Below are 17,355 nucleotides of genomic sequence, written 5' to 3'. Positions count from 1 at the left end.
TTTTCTCAAAAATTGTTTTAACAATTTTGTTTATTTTTCATTAATCAATATTTAATTAACAACCCTATATTGCAGTATCAGATATTTCTCTTAGAAAAATTTACGAGGTTTAGTTTATTCTTGGAGGTGACTTTTTCTCGACGATTTTCTCAGAAAAGTCCCTGGCGAATTTTGTACACACTTCATAAATAAATATTTGACCTTACAACATGGTATAAGTCAATTGACCTGAAAAATATATGAGTAGTAGTTTATTCTTGGACTTGAATTTATTCCCAGTGAGTTTCTCAAACACGAGCAGTTGGCAACCCTGTATCTCGACAACGAAGCTGAATTCGAAAACTGCAAGAGGACCATTTGTCTCCTTTTGATGTCACGAATCACCTCCCGAAGTTTGTGGACATCTTTCAGGTTCACCCTTAATGAAGCTTCTTTTCGAAAAGTTAACTATTAACTTTAGGCATTGTTTATCTTTTTTAAATCACAAATGTCGTTATTAATTTTAAGGCAGAGAACTACTTCTGAGAAAATAGATTTTGAAAAATAATTTTAAAACTTAGACTTTTGTTTTCGAGACATTCCAGACAAGACGATACATTTTACAAGCTATCTCGTGTCCAAAACATTTGCCTCGTATTATCTTGGATGTCACAAAGCGCGTCTTGTCTCTTTCTCGAGACATGTCTTATCTCGTGCGCATTCGTTAACACTTGGGAAGGATTATCTTTCTACTCAAAGCATTGTTTTTATAATGGTTGCATATTTATGATAATTGCTGTCCACATAAATTACAGTCCTTTCAGTTGAATTAATTTTTATTATTATTATTATTGAAATTGCAATATCTAGTTTAACGTTGGACAATTATGCACCTACGCTAAGGGAGAATGATGATGAATGAAATGGTGAAATGAAGAAAGTGGGAGGAAAATGGAAAATCTCAAGAAAACACATACCCATGCACACGGTATTTGTCCACCTCAAATTTCACTTGGCACGAAGTGGAATCGAGCCACGGACCCCCTGCACCAAAGGTCCCTGCAATGCTTTATTATTATTATTATTATTAATATTAATAATAATAATAATAATAATAATAATAATAATAATAATAATAATAATTGAAGCGAGCTTAACGAGTTTCAACCGTACGACTCAACCAACGTTTGGGTGCCTGTTCGTTCGTCTGCTCCTCTCATAAAAGACATTTCATTTTAATGAAACTAGTAAGTGCCTTCTTTTAGCTCTGCGAAGTAACTATTGCTTGGGATATGAATCTGCAAAACATAAGAGGTAAAATTAACCAAATGGTGCATGTTTCCACTTATATATACAAAACAATTTTGCAATATCAACTACGTGAATCTTGTCCCATAAAGAAGCCGAAACCCCTACACCGAAGAGCCCTCCGAGATTTGATCATTGTCCACACGAACTGAAATTGTCATTTGAAGCCAAGACTTTAATATGAAGCCAATAATTTCTTTAAAATAGACGGAAAATTCGGAAGTTATAAGCATTTTCATATTTTTGCCTTTTCCCATAAGGGAGCCGTAGCCCCCTATACTGAAGACCCCCCCGGAGATTTGATCATTGTCCACTCGGACTGAGTTTGTCATTTGGAACCAACACTTTAATACGAAGCAAAATATTTCTTTAAAATAGGCGAAAAATTCGAAAGTTATAAACATGTTAATAATTTTGCCTTTTCTCATAAGGGGGCCGTATTAGCCTACACTGAAGAGCCCCACGAGATTTGATCATTGACCACTTGGACTGAAATTCTCATTTGAAACCAAAACTTTAATATGAATCCAAAAATTAAACTTTTACATAAATTTAAACTGACTGGGTTCCAGTTCCCCCCACTATTGTTTAGTTTAGTTAAGTGGTAATTTGTGACAGCTTCACATCATCGAAAGAATGTTTCATTTCCCCTCCCCTCCCCCAGGGGTTAGTGCTGGATCCACCACTGGAATCAATAGACACTCTTCCTATTCTTTTTGTCACCCTTGATTGTGTAGGGGCTCCCTCGTACAAATAAAGAAGCGGTAATATTACAATCAAGGGGCGCTATATATTAGGTATTTTTTTTTAGTTACCTACCCCTAACCGCACAGGGCCATCTTTCGTAGAATAAAAAATATTACGTGATATTCCAATCATGAAAGGGGAGAGAATGCTGTAAATATATTTCTTATTCATTTTATCTGTCCTGCTTATCAAAAATTACTTTCTGTTGGAAGGCTACTGAAATGAGAGGGGCAAAATAAAAAGTCGTACCCCCTCCTACATGGTTGCTCAAATAACTACTAAAGAAAGCATTTTAAACTAAGATATTTAAGATTTAAACTAGGAAACTAAGATATCCTACATTATGTAAGGATGGCATATTCAGGATTATTATTATTATTATTATTATTATTATTATTATTATTATTATTATTATTATTATTATTATTATTATTATTATTATTATTAGAATGTTTTTGGAGCACCGAAATTTTGTGAGACGAACAATGATATGTAGAGGTTTAAGATGGGTGGTCATAGAGGAGGAAAGACCAGGATTTTTCTCTCTCTGACTCTCTAACGTTAAGATTATGTGCTGAAGGTAAGAAGCATCATCATTCTACAATAGGTTGCTTTTACGTAGAATACCAATTACTTGAGTTCTCCTCCTTCGGTCTACTTACCTTATGTAGTAAATTCAAAACAATTTCAATTCAATACAAATACATTGTAAAACTTTTCCGTAATTAAACATCTAAAGAAAATTAAACATTTAATTGGGAAATCTGTTATCAAAATATCCAAACACGTAGATAGAAGAGTATCTAGTGAGAAATATTGTGAAACTTTATAAAATTCTCCAAATTAGAATTAACATTTACTGGGAAACATTCGTTATGCGCCAGCGAGCATATGGTGAGCAGTGAGCACAGGGGAAATAATTACGAAACTGTTTGCAAACAAAATTAGGGACGCTAATGCAAGTGCGACAACAGCATTTTTTCTTTTTTTGGTATCGTCATGAGTTTTACACATACGTTACAATTTGATTCTTTCCCAAATAAAAAAATAAAAAAAATAACCGTAGTGTAGTGATAAAAATAATAACGGCACTTCCACGGGTTCGAACCCGCTACCTTCAGCATACAGACTCGTTGCTTTAACTAACTGAGCTATTTGTTTTTTTACGTGAACTGAGCCTGTTCCGGTAAAGACGATATTTCATTACGATCGTCCTACCAATTCGTCCTTTTCCATAGATTATTTCCACTATTTGCTCTATCTTTATGTTAATACTTAGCATATATTCATATATTTGGAGTTTGCAGATAATGCATATAATAAGACATACTAGAAATATTCGTTAAAAGTTTAGTTTGTAGATTTAATCCACATTTCTCTCAATGACATAGATGTCGCTGCTTCGTGTTGAAATGCAGAATTCCCTCGTGTTCTTGAAAATTTCCCACTTTAGCAGAGTTGGTAATTCTCGAGATTTCTGTCGATTTAATGTTTTTTGCTTCTAATTTCTTTATTTTAAGCTAATATCTAACACAAATATTAAAAACGGGTTTGTTATTAACCTGTCCTGCTGGGGAAACCTTCCGAAATTTCGAACATATAAAGAAAACGGAGATATTTTCAAAAAACTTCAAAATAAAGAGACGCGTCATTTATTTTGCTCATGGTAGTACATGTTAGATTTTTGTAAACACAACCATTGCAGGATATTACAGTATACTTTGGTATCAGTTTTATCTTAATAGATGGCGTGGCTCAGCATCAACGTTTACTTACACAAAATAATGTGTTCTTAAAATTTTCGAAAAGTACGTATGAGCATATAATTTTCTTCTAATATAATAATAATAATAATAATAATAATAATAATAATAATAATAATAATAATAATAATAATAATATAACATGCAGTAAGAAAATTAATACTGTCAACTTACTATGTTATTAATGCAATCGATTTTTAAATGATTTGAATGACACTGCATTAGACCTATACCAAAAGAGTATCGTGAAATTGTGATCCATACCAACTTAGATTTTTTCACTAAACACTAAATATTTACGCACGTTACTGATATTTTATACATACTGTGTGTTGTACTGTACAACATTTTAAAGCTCCCGGATATTTCTTTAATTTGACCAATTGGTAAAAGAATTTGTTAAGTAATGAAGATAAGATTTTATTAAAGATAAATTAATGACAAGCAGTTTCTTATTCAGTCTGGTAGAAAATTATCTCCTAATTCTTGATAATTTGTAAACAATAGTGAAGATGATTTTTAAAAGTCTACTGATTTTTCCTTCGATTCATCAAAACTTTGCCCTATTTGCGAAGGTAAAAGATACAGATACATATTTTATATATAAATATATAAAAGATATAGTAAGTGAACATAATAAAATTTTACGGAGGTATCATAGGTTTCTCTGGCATGTTAAAATTAAAGTGGGGGATGGGGACAACTAGAATGCTAATAGACCTCAACTAAAGTTACGTCTAAATTATGAATAAACTGGAATCTACTTTACTAATGGCATACGCTCTTTCTACCTTTAGCAACACAATTTATCATAATTTTCTTCTATCACTGATAGACTACTTGCCGAAAAAAATTAAGTTTATATCCCAGATAGCACAGAAAAATTTTTAAAAATGTTTAAAAAATTGCAAAGGCAAACTTAAAAGTGTGCAAAAAACTTGCCTTTTCAAATGAGAAAATTTGCCGAAAGTTCAATGCAAATAACGAAGTTGACGCTGGCTGAGTTTGCAGCAAAGTTGCCTCAGAAAATGAAAACATCTGCCAATACAAACGAAATGTTTGCGACTGCACAGCAAGAAAGTTTGTCAGGACTTTGCTGCAAATATTTTGTGCAAATTTTCTTTGACAAAATTTCCGAAAATGAGCTGATAAATTTGATGAAAATATTAAAAGATTTGCAGCAACATTGCAGAAAGTGTTTTCGCGATCGCAAGATCATGTTTGCTGCAAATTTATAAAGTGAAACCTAACTTTATGAAACATCAAATTTTTTATAATGTGGATTCGTCTTTTCTTAGTGGCAAGCATTAAACATCTTTAGCTACTTGCCAAAGATAAGAAACTTACGAACGATAAACGCACAGACAAAGGATATCGCAATTTATCTACTTACTCAACGATCATATCCCTGTACTTACTCTCACACACATTCACAAAATAACGTCAGGCTGCCTAGGTCAATAAAAACATGTGATAAGAAACCAGTGAGTTTATTCTGGAGTCCTCTGATGTATTGGCTTTTCTCGATTTTCACTTCCGGTTTGTTTTGTCACAGTTGATGTAGCGAAGTGAATTCTGGGTACGATGCGCGCGCACTCGGATATATTATCACATATTTGCTTTCAGCAAATTTTCAAAACAAGTTTTTTAAAGAAATGCAAACTGTTTGCGACGGCAAACTTTCAACGCTATATTTTCAAAAAGTATGCAAGTTAATTGCAGTGGATAATTTATTTTTACAAATCTGTGAAAATTTGCAGATCATATTAAAAGATTGTAATAAATATTAAGAAATTTTTCCTTCGCAAACTTTCAGATTGTTTGCTCCACTAAACGAAGCAAAAATTTGCCGCAAGTATTCGTGCTATCTGGGATATAATATGGTTCTTAGGTAATTTCTTCACTTTGAAATTCCTACCGCTGAATTCCTACTCAGTGTTCCTAAACGCATTGCAGCAGTCTAGTTTTGTAGTCCTGATATATTTCGATTTTTTAGCTAACAAAATCTTAACTCCCTGAAAGAAGTTTACGATGATACTCTTGATTTCATTGCGAATTTCGAATTTTTGATTTTCATTCTTTTACTGTATGCTTGATAAACTCAAAATATATAACTTATCTCTCCTTTTGTTTTTCACTTCGTTGTATGTTTTTGAACTTGTCCAACAAACCATCCTCGATTACTTCGTTTTCCGTTTTAATGTCTAAAATGTACAGTTTATTCTTGCTGTCATCCGGGTACTCAATATATTCTTTCCATCTTTCCAAACTCAATTCGCTCATTAAACACTCATTTCTATCTTTAGTTTCTATAGTGTCATAGTAGTTGTTTCTTACTGCCCTTCTACAGTATTCGCACGAAAGGGCATGAGTGGATAAGTATAGTGAAATGGCCCCAGATGAATCTTGGGACAAGTGGGTGATAAATAGGTACCTCCAAGATACATTAATCCCTCATGTTTCAAACCTCAACTCTCATTGGTTCATGAGAAATGGCGCGAAATCGAAAAAGTGGGATTAACTTCTTCCTCAAGAATGGCTCGATCGATTTTGTTCAACCTTGGGTGTATGTATCAGGCCCGTAACCACTAGGGGATCGCCCCCCCCCTAAAATTTTCACGGTAGGCTTGCAAATAAACTATAATATGGTTGGTTCGGGCCCCCCTACATTTTTTGGCTGGCTACCAGCCTGGTATGTATAGGTGTTTACATGACAGGGGCGGATCCAGGACGGACTTCTGGGAGGGCGGTGGGTTGTAATACTGCTACTTATATTTACTTTTGAGAGCTCCAAACTCTGGGATGGGTTTTATTTACATATAAAACAAGAAAGTTTCCTCTTCTGGGGGGGGAGTCGATCGTCCCGATTGCCCCCTGGATCCGCCCTTGATACAAGGGCTTTGTCTGAAAAATTAACAGCTTCCCCCGACCATTTCCCCTTAAAAAAAATGATTCAATATTTTGAGCCTCTTTTGACCTATGATGGTCTGCGAGCACAATTATGAAAAAAATATTTTAGATGTCGCTTTAACCCTATAATCACGTTTTTTTTTTCAAAATTGTATCAGGGGTACGCCATGGTCAAAATTAGCCAAAACCAATCATACCTCACCTAAAAGGGGGCAATTGCAAAACGAACAGCTATCGATGTAGCTTTAGCATATTTGTTACGTGAATGAATGAGAAATCGCATCTGAAGTTCCAAATTCACTTCGGCCCCACTTGATGGTCTGTGGCGGCCCCATCCCTAGTTAGGAATATAATAAAACTGTTAACATTTAACAATTAATTTGGGAATGAACACTCTTATCATTTGAAAACAAACACGAAACTATGAATCTTTGTGGTTGTGTGAATTTGTCGCGAAAAAAACAATACCGACAGCCAGAAGCGTCTGCTGCGACTTTTCTTGGGGAAGGAGGGTCAAGACCCCCCATCTACATAAGAATTGTACTTTTATATTAGTAAATTAGTAGTCAGTGGATTAAAATATAGACCCTGTAAAACTTATATTGAGGACAATTGTTATGAAGTTCCTAATACTGCATTTAAAGTCAAAAAATCACAATTATCCACTGCAGAAGCAAATGATACAGGTTTGTTACAAGAATTCGTTGGGCAGTTGAAGATAAACATGGAATGCTGAAAGTATCGCCTGCTGGATGAAATTTTGACAATGAAATGATAGCTCCTATTGTAGAATTGCTATTTTCTCTACTCAATAAATTCTCTATACGTGTGACAATAGATGAAAACCACTCCGCAATCACCGCAATCATGAAATCTGCGAAAACTTCAGGAAACGAAAACGCGTTTTCAGCCTTTATTGAACAGAAGAAATTGCAAAAACATAAATTCTGTTTCATCTATTTCTTCACAGGATCGTGAGAATTTTCCTCGAAATGACCGAAAAATATAAGAAAGCAGTGGCGGATCAAGCCCGGGGGAGGGGCTAGGCCCTCTCAGTTTTTTGAGTGACAAAAATAATTGAACCTATTATTTATATATTTTTGAAAGTTTATGATAAACTAATGATATACATTCATAGTCAGGATTATGGCTGCCCCTTCGCGTTTTTACCTTCTAGATCCGCTACTGATTGAAAGGATTGTTTTGTGGATCCTTCCAATATAAACAGGCAATATGTTATTTGGCTGAAATGGTGGATGAAAGAGATAATATCAATATGCAGCATGTTAAAGACAACGACAAGATATTGAAAATTAATACAATGCAGTAAGAAAATTAATACTAAGTCATCTTACTATGTTATTAATACAACCGATTCTTAAATGATTTGAATGACACTGCATTATATCAAAAGAATATCGTGAAATTGTGGCCCATACTAACTTTGATTTTTCCACTAAACACTAAGGGCGGTATTCAGGGAGAATTCGTTAATCGAGGGTTAGTCTCAGACTAGTTAGTAAGCATACTAAATCTTTACAAAGGAAGGTGCTCGTTATGGTATTCAGACTCTACTTTGAGTACAACTAAAATGATGATTTGGGTATGATTAACTTATATAACCCAAATGCATCGGTGAGTAAAATAAATGTGGCAGAATAGAATAGAATAGAATACTTTATTAGTCATTAGACAACATAGTTGCAATAGACTTCGTCCAGAATAGTATTTAAATTGTAAAAAATTATTGAAATGTAACAAAAAAAAGAAACTATGGCTATTACTAATTGACAGTTAATAACTAATTGAAACTATTACTAACAGTTATAACACAATTTGCATTCTTCATATTTACATACTTCATATTTACATATAGATTTCATAATTACTTCATAGAAGTATTACTACATATATACTTCATAGAATGAATATACTTCATATTTACATTGTTGGCACTACCACATATCAATAAACAAAAAGCCCATTATTACCATTATTAGGGTTAAGCCTTCTATTGAATTACATCTTTCAAATTTGGGTGAAGATCCGTAGTAGCAATAGCAAAGGTAACAGTAGCGATAGTAGTAGTAGATAGGTAATGGCAGGTTTAGTTGATTACTGTTACCATGTTTGAATCCTTTAAGGAGGTATGTCGTCTACGGAACTTTACCCTCAAATTTTTACCAGCTATTTACATTTTATTGATTACAAATGCATTCCTCAAATTCAGTAATACTATATATACAATACTCTATTAATATATTACTAATGTGTTTAACAAACTGCTTGTTTTCCAAATTACGTATATGTAAAGGTAACAAGTTGAACAGTTTTATTGCATTATATTTAAAATTTTGCTGCGTCTTGCATAATCTGACAGACGGCGTTTCTAAATTATCTTTGTACCTTGTATTATAATCGTGCACGTTAGATCGCAAATTATAACTAGTTTGGTTTTCCTTAATATAAATTAAACTATAATAAATATTTATTGAGGGAACTGTCATGATTCGGTATTCTTTGAAAATATTCCTACAGGACTCAGTATCAGGTACACCTTTAATACAACGTAATGCCTTCTTTTGCCATTTGAATACGTCCTTTGCACCTGCAGAGTTTCCCCATAGTAAATTACCATACAATAAATGAGAGTGAAAAAGAGCATAATATACTGATATCATCATTTCCTTACTTACAGACCTTTTTAATTTCCGCAATACATAAAGAACACGAGCGAGTTTTTTGCATAGTTCCTGAGTGTGAACTGCCCAGTTTAATTTTGTATCTAAATATATGCCTAACAACTTCACATAATTCTGGTTATTCAAGATACAGGGTGGTTTATTTAGGTAAAAGAAATGAGTTTCTGTTTTTGTCGTGTTTAATACCAAGCTATTTGTTTGGAACCATAGAGAAGAAGCCTTTAACATTTCTTTATTTTTAATGTTTACATTGAGTATGCTATGGTCATTTGTAATAAAAGTAGTGTCATCAGCATAGATTGTTGTTTTATACGGTAGACAACTTGGTAGGTCGTTCATGTACACTAAGAATAAAAATGGGCCTAGTACCGAGCCCTGAGGAACACCAGTCAAAACTTCTAACTCATCAGATGTCTTATTGTTAAACTTTACTATTTGCCGTCTGTTAGTGAGGAAACTCTTAAGAAGAGATAGTTCAATGTCATTTATTCCATAGAATCGTAATTTTGTAAGTAAGATATCGTGTACAACTGTGTCAAAAGCTTTACTTAAATCAATAAGAGTAGTACACGTATATGAGCCGGATTCAAAACCATTTAGTATTTCGTCTACGATTGTCTCGACAGCATCAATAGTAGATAACCCTGATCTGAAACCAAAATGGGCTACATTAATAAGTGAATTTTGTTCAAAATAAGGAGATAATTGCTTTTTAACGCAATACTCTATTATTTTAGAAAACACTGGAACAAAGGATATAGGGCGGTAGTTACCAGGGTTACCTCTATCACCCTTTTTATATATAGGTACTGTTATTGTTACTTTTAGGCTATCAGGAAAAGAGCCGTCGTTTAGTGTCCAATTAATAAGGTACGTGATAGGAAATGCAATTATATCAATTATTTGCTTTATAATAAAGGTAGATAGACCATAAAAATCTTCACTGTACGTATTTTTCATTTTTGACACAATATTTAAAACTTCATCTGCACTAACCTGTGTCCATTTAAAATTTAGGTTGTTAAGTTGTGGTAAACTCTGCCTATTAAGGTACACATCAAGATCATTGTTAAGGTTGTCAGCATTGTTCTTAGAAATATTAGTTACATGTTGATTATTTACAAAGAAACTATTAAACTCGTTAGGTGTAATGCTAGGCAACTTTGTTCCATGTTCTGTCTTAATTTCTTTTTTTATTATTGACCAGGCAGCTTTGCATTTATTACTTGCTTTGGCTATGTGTTCTTCATGAAGTTTTTGCTTGGCTATTTTAATTTCTTTTCTGTATTTTTTCTTAATCACATTGTACTTTAATTTAACAATATTGTCACCATTTTTAGCTTTAGCGTGTAAATTGACCATTATAACTCGAAGGTTAGCTAATTTTGGAGTAAACCATGTTAAATGTGTTATAGGTTTCTTATTATTTATGTGAACAGTTTTAGATTTTATTGGACAGCACTCATTATAAATATTGACGATAGTGTTTATAAATGTATTCCATGCTGTAGACAAATCATTACATGTGCTTAACAAATCATAAAAATTTACTTGATATAGGCTATCCCTTAAGCTGCTGATATGTGACAAGCTTAGCAATCTATACCTCTTAAATGTCGTAGTGGGAGGAACGGTATGATTTAAAATAGGTAGGACAAGCCATAGACCACTATGGTCTGATAAACAGGGTTCTATAGTTCCACAAGATATCATACTTCTGTTTACATTAGTGATCACATTATCAATGCAAGAATTCATTCTGGTTGCTTGATCATTAATATAATAATAGTCATACGACCTGAGAGTATCACAAAATGATTTTTTTACAGTGTTATCAATTAGAACATTTATATTTATATCTCCCATGTGCACTACATCAAATCGTTTGTACTTATCAATATATAAAGCAAGTTTTTCCCACTGTAACATAAATATATTAGGATCCGAATTCGGAACACGATAAAAAGAAATAATCACCAATTTTAAACTGTTAAATACGATACCAGTTACTTCGAACACTCCTTCAATACATAGGTGATGCATATCCAACGGTTGATACTCAGTGTTAATATCTAACCGTACATAAACACCAACGCCTCCCTGATTCATTACCTTTCTGGTGAAAACACCAGCTAACTTATAATTTGAGGGGATATACATATCTATTTCGTCATCAACTAACCAGTGTTCGTTGACACAAAGAACATGACAGGGAAATTCTTTTAGAAAAATTTCTAACTCGGGTAATTTATTTCTAACCGATTGTAGATTAATGTGAAAAAATAGTAAATTTGTTGTATTTTCAGGTTGAGGAGTTTGCATATTATCATTATTATTAATAGAACATACTACATTATAAAGACTGCATTCAAGCGGCTTCGTTAGACTCGATTGTTTAACCTGGCTCCATATTGTTACCGGTACTGAGTTTTTTATGGAGTCAGGTTCGCAAGAGAGTTTCCCTGTTCATGCCAGCTCATTGGTATTATTCCTTTACACATACTTGCATATATTTTGTTACTTACATTCTGTATTTCGCAACTGACATATTTCTTACCCAGCTTATTAAGGTGAAGTCCGTGACTTGTATAAAATCTTCTTCCAATCGAACTTACGTCAACGACACTGACATTTTTTAGATGTTTGCTGAGTTTGTATATTTCTTGATTTACTCGGTGTATTTCCCTATTTACACATGATGAAGGTAGGAGGTCATACCGATGAGGCACTGTAAACACAAGGACATTGGTATGCAAAAGAAGTTGTAATCGTTTCCTCAGATTACTAAGAAATTCACTAGCTTCATTTCTAGCAACATCATTTGTTCCTGCTAAGAAAACCACAAGATCCCTTGCACTGAGTTGCTGATTTTCTTGAGGCACTTCCGCTGTAACAACCTTGAAAGTAGCGCCAGGTTTCACCGTACTGCATATTTGATTACTTAATTGAGTATGGAGCTCCGTAGCTATATTCCTTCCTTGGCTATCCGCGTACAAGCGTATTTTCCCCTTGCGACTTCTATTGCTCGAAGACTTCTCATCACCGGAATAACCCTTACTGTTATGTGAATTCACCTTGCACTTCGAACTATTTGTTTCTTCTTTTTCAGCAGGGACATGCTGAAGTACCTCGAAACGGTTTCGTAGTTGGATGTTGAAAGACTTGTCCTTTGTAAGACTCTTGGATTTATTTTTGTTCTTGACTACCGATGTCCATGATTTGCTTTCATTCCTGTTCGACGTGTCCGGTAGATTTGGCCAGTCTTTACCTAAACTGTACCTGTGATGGTCCTGAGATTCTTCACCTTTGCTCTCTAATTGTTTTTGGAGAATTTGATTTATTGTTCGCACAGATTCCAATTCCTCCATGAGATTTTTAATAATATTCTCATAGTCTTCTTTCTGTTTGACATGGACGTCACATTGTGCACTTTCTTTTGTCACTGTTTTTTGGTTGTTTACACAAAGCATACACACCCACACATTTTCCGGTATATTGTCCTCATTTATATTAGAACATTTAGAGAAATGATACCACTTATCGCAGATATCGCACAAAATTCCATTTTTCACTACACGAGTACATTTGCCACATTTATTGTCAAGTAAAAACACTGAAAACTGAGAGCACGAGATACCTATGTCTACCTTGTCAGCCGCCATCTTGACTCCATCTTCTACGGAAAAGTAGATGAGCGCATGCGTAGTCTGTGAAAATGAAAATATAAGAAATACGAAATGTTGTGTCGCACGCTAAACTGTGGGTAAAAGATTAGTCTCTGCTCTAGATTAATTAGTCAGATGTAATTAACTTCGTCCAATACTACGTCCTAATCAGAGACTCTGAATACAATTTTGATAACAATCCATTCGTCAACGCTGTAGTATGGCGTTAATCATACTTCAAAACAACTCTGCATAAAGCGATAAGGGCCTTATGCAGAGTCTTTTTGAAGTCTGATTAACGTCATACTCCGGGGTTGACTAAAGGATGGTTATCAAAATTGTATTTAGAGTCTCTGATTAGGACGTAGTATTTGACGAAGTTAATCACATGTGACTGATTAATCTAGAGCAGAGGCTAATCATTTACCCACGGTTTAGCGTGCGACACATTTCGTATTTCATGTGTTTTCATTTTTACAGACTACGATGCGCCGATCTACTTTTCCGTAGTTGCCACATTTATTTTTATCACCCGATGCGTTGGGGTTATTTAAGTTAGTCACACCCAAATCATCTTTTAGTTATACTCAAAGTAGACTCTGGATACCAACAAGTGCACCTTTCTTAGTAAAGATTTAGTATGCTACTAACTAGTCTGTGACTAACACTCGATTAACGAATTCTCTCTGAATACCGCCCTAAATATTTACGCACGTTATTGATATTTTATACATACTCAGTATTAATTTTCTTACAAAGTGCATTCAAAACATACAAATACTTCATCTTTTTCAGAAGGTTGCAAAAATGTCATTAGGTATTGCTGCGACTGTGCAAATGGATTATGAACAGTTGGCTCTTGCTCCCATGTTGCAGCCATTATTTATTACCTTAGTTATGGAAGATATTTGTCGAGGATTCAAAAACCAGCACACTCTTGAGCAAAATATTCGATTACGACATTTGTGTGGTAATAATTGAAAACAATGACAAGGACCGAAGTAGGTATTACAATGCTCCTTTCATCTTCACTTTTTTCACACATTGAAATACTTGTACTTCTTACATGTAACTTACTTTCCGTTTGCATTATATTTTCTTCTATTTCTGGGATGAAAATGCCTTATTGACAGTTTCAGTTTGGCTCAAAATGGGGATGGGGACACCACAGACCATCAAATGGGGCCTCAGTGAGTTTGGTGCTCTTCAGATGTGATTTCTCATTCATTAACGTAGCAAATATGCTAAAGTTACATCAATAGCTGTTCGTTTTGCAACTGCAGCTTTTTAGGTGTGGTGCGTTTGGTTTTGGCTAATTTTGACCATGGCGTACCCGTAATACAATTTGGGAAAATATGTGATTGTAGAGTTAAAGCGACATCTAAAATTATTTTTTTTTTCATAATTGTGCTCGCAGACCATCATAGGTCAAAAGGGGCTCAAAATATTGAATCAAATTTTTTGAGGCTGGAAAATGGTCGGGGGGGGGGGGGGAGCTGTTAATGTTTTCAGACAAAGCTTTTGTATAAACCTATACATACATCCAAGTTCGAACAAAATCGATCGAGCCATTCTTGAGAAATAAATTAATCCCACTTTTTCGATTTTGCGCCATTTCTCATGAACCAATAGAGTTGAGGTTTGAAACGTGAGGGATTAATGTATCTTGGGAGCACCTATATACCACTCACTTGTCGTCCCTAGATTCATTCGAGGCCATTTCACTATACTTATCCACCCACGCCCTTTACTCTTATATATAATATTCAAATTTCTGTATCTTTTAAAATTCTTTTTGTCACCTTTGTTTCTATTGTGTTTCCCTATCTTTGTAGATTTTCCTTCTTAATTAGCAGATAAGCTTTCTATACATCCTTTCCTTCCCTTCTCCTGTCTCCCTTCGTCATCGAAACCACTTGGTGCTGATTAAGTAATGAAAAAATTGTGTACCTGCAGCCGAGACACTTTGACTAACCAAGAAGCGTAACAAAAAACACCCTTCTTTGAAAGTGACACACATCAGGCGGACATTCTAATCACATTAATCGAATGTTTAAGAACAGACATAACTCTAATTTGTTTTGCCTATGTTTTTACTTCTTCCATATAGATCTTAATACTTTCGGCATTGATCCATTTATCTCGTACTCAAAATATTTGGGAGGGACGCGTCTCCCCATGTCCTCCGCCAGAGACTCCCGTGGGAGGTATTATACATATATATGAATGAGGTTCATCAAGTAAGTCACGTGGTCAAAAACTAAACTATTATCACTTGAAACTAAGGGAAGAAGGCTTATATGATGTGCTAGGCGCACATGAATTACAATTAGAAAATTTTCTTTCCTGAGTTTCAAGCGATAAAAATTTAATTCTTTAGTTCTTAATTTCCTCATTTGCGGCCTCATACGTATATGTATAGAGAGGGAGAGAGAAATAGTACATATTTAAGTAACAGTTATGAACTTACACTGAAAATACCAAACAGAAACTACAGCTTTCGACTCATGAAATATAACAAAACATCCAATCATGTTAGTCATTTCTCTTGTGAATAAGATATTGTACAGCACGAAAAATGTTTTCTCAAACTTAACAATCATTGAGCTATCAGTATATTTAATAATCGGTATTTTTTTATTTCAGCTCCCAAGAAGAAATTCAATCCCAAAGATGACAGCGATGATGATGATTCAGCCAAAATCAAGCAAATTTCAAAAGACGAATTCACAAAACCATAAATAATGTGATAATTTTACTATAGGCAGTTGTGAATATTTTAATCCACCGAAATTCGTTATTAAAACCATGTATATTTTCAAAGTAGCAATTATTTAGCAATGATATTTGCTTCTAAATTATCACTTTTTGATATTTGCCAAACAAAGACTGTTTTAAAATTTATTTTCTAATCGCATTATCAACATTTAACTTGCAAGGAATTCTATAACACGTAGCAATCAAATTTATGAGTAAAAATGTTTTGTTATATTAATGTATTAAATTATAGTTATTTCTATGTGACCAATAACAATATTTTTAGATTGGAACTCACTTTATTTGATTTTGCATAAAAATGTTAGAAACATTCATATTTACTTTATTTACCAGGTTAATAATCTAGTTAACATTTTGCAACGCTCACAGAAATTACGTGTATTTCCATGCCTAGAAATTTCGTCCTTAATAGACATAATACATATAATGAATTGTTAGTGCTCATTTACGAGTATTTTTTTTTTATTACTGAGAATTACAATGAAAAACTAAACATCTTTTATGTGATGTATCTTTTGTAAAATAAAATTTATATTTTAATATACTTTGGTTTTATTTTAATTTCGTACATTTTCCTCTCTGTATACTTTTCTTGTGGAGAATCTGAAGTGGTTGAGAACATTGGTTTCCCTCTTCGCTTAAATAGATACGGTCAACTGGCATGAACAAGGTCTCTTCAGCCAATAGGTTGGATATCGTACAATACGTTTGCCACGGGTTCAAATCCCGCGAAGGGTATAGGTGTTCATTTTACCAGTCATTTCTTATCGTCTCTTTTAGCTTAAAGGGCAGAAACATGGGCGGATTTTTTACAGATACAAATGCCATTAGTACAGTATTGCCTAAATGAACGATCAGAGCAAGTAGTAGGACAAATAACATGATATCTGTAGTTTTACGTCCCAGTGTTAGGTTTTATATGCTAAAGGTGACAGATTATTAATGAAAAAAAATGATGAATTGAGGATATGGGAGGAATGGGGAAAATCACGGCCATCATTATGATATCCACATGGACTGGGATGAATCAGGGATCCCTCGCAGCAGACATGAGCGCTGTACCACTGAGTCGTCGTGACCCTATCGGCGAATGAAACAACAAAATTCTATGCGGCTTATTAATGTGTCTGGATCAATTCTACAGGAAAGGGAATGGGTGCAAGCTCCCTAAGATTTTACATATGATTGCAAATTATGTCAAATAATGGTTTAGCAAATAGATATTGTTTCCCTTTAGCGTCTGTTGTGCGCGGCGAGACTGAATACCACGATTTTTTAAAAATTTCCTCTAGAAGTTATCAGAACACTTACGCGTTACGAAAGGTCACGGTTTGGTATAAAAACTCCATATTTATTACTGTAGTGTGTTGAGTAATAACTTGCTTATCTTTAAACATTAGTAAGTGCTCTTTATGTTAGTACAAACGGTAGTAAGTGCTCTTCATTATGTTAATACAACACTATGAATTATAAAACACTATAACAGTGTTAGAAATCTAAGAC

General features: G+C 34.0%; 1 protein-coding gene across 1 annotated transcript in view; it reads left to right on the top strand.

Annotated features, from left to right (window-relative positions):
• LOC145662078 (uncharacterized) overlaps positions 1-16,394 on the top strand; it is a 78,252-nt gene extending 61,858 nt beyond the window's left edge. Inside the window, exon 3 of the mRNA XM_081727418.1 lies at positions 15,721-16,394. Coding sequence (XP_081583544.1) covers positions 15,721-15,815 — 95 coding nt within the window. The 3' untranslated portion in view covers positions 15,816-16,394. The remainder of the gene's footprint in view (positions 1-15,720) is intronic.
• Positions 16,395-17,355: the final 961 nt, after the last annotated feature.

This window comes from Thermobia domestica, chromosome 10 (genome assembly GCF_964235325.1).
Source record: "Thermobia domestica chromosome 10, izTheDome1.hap1.1, whole genome shotgun sequence".
NCBI classification, from domain to species: Eukaryota; Metazoa; Arthropoda; class Insecta; order Zygentoma; family Lepismatidae; genus Thermobia; species Thermobia domestica.
This window is presented reverse-complemented; position numbering and strand designations above follow the sequence as displayed.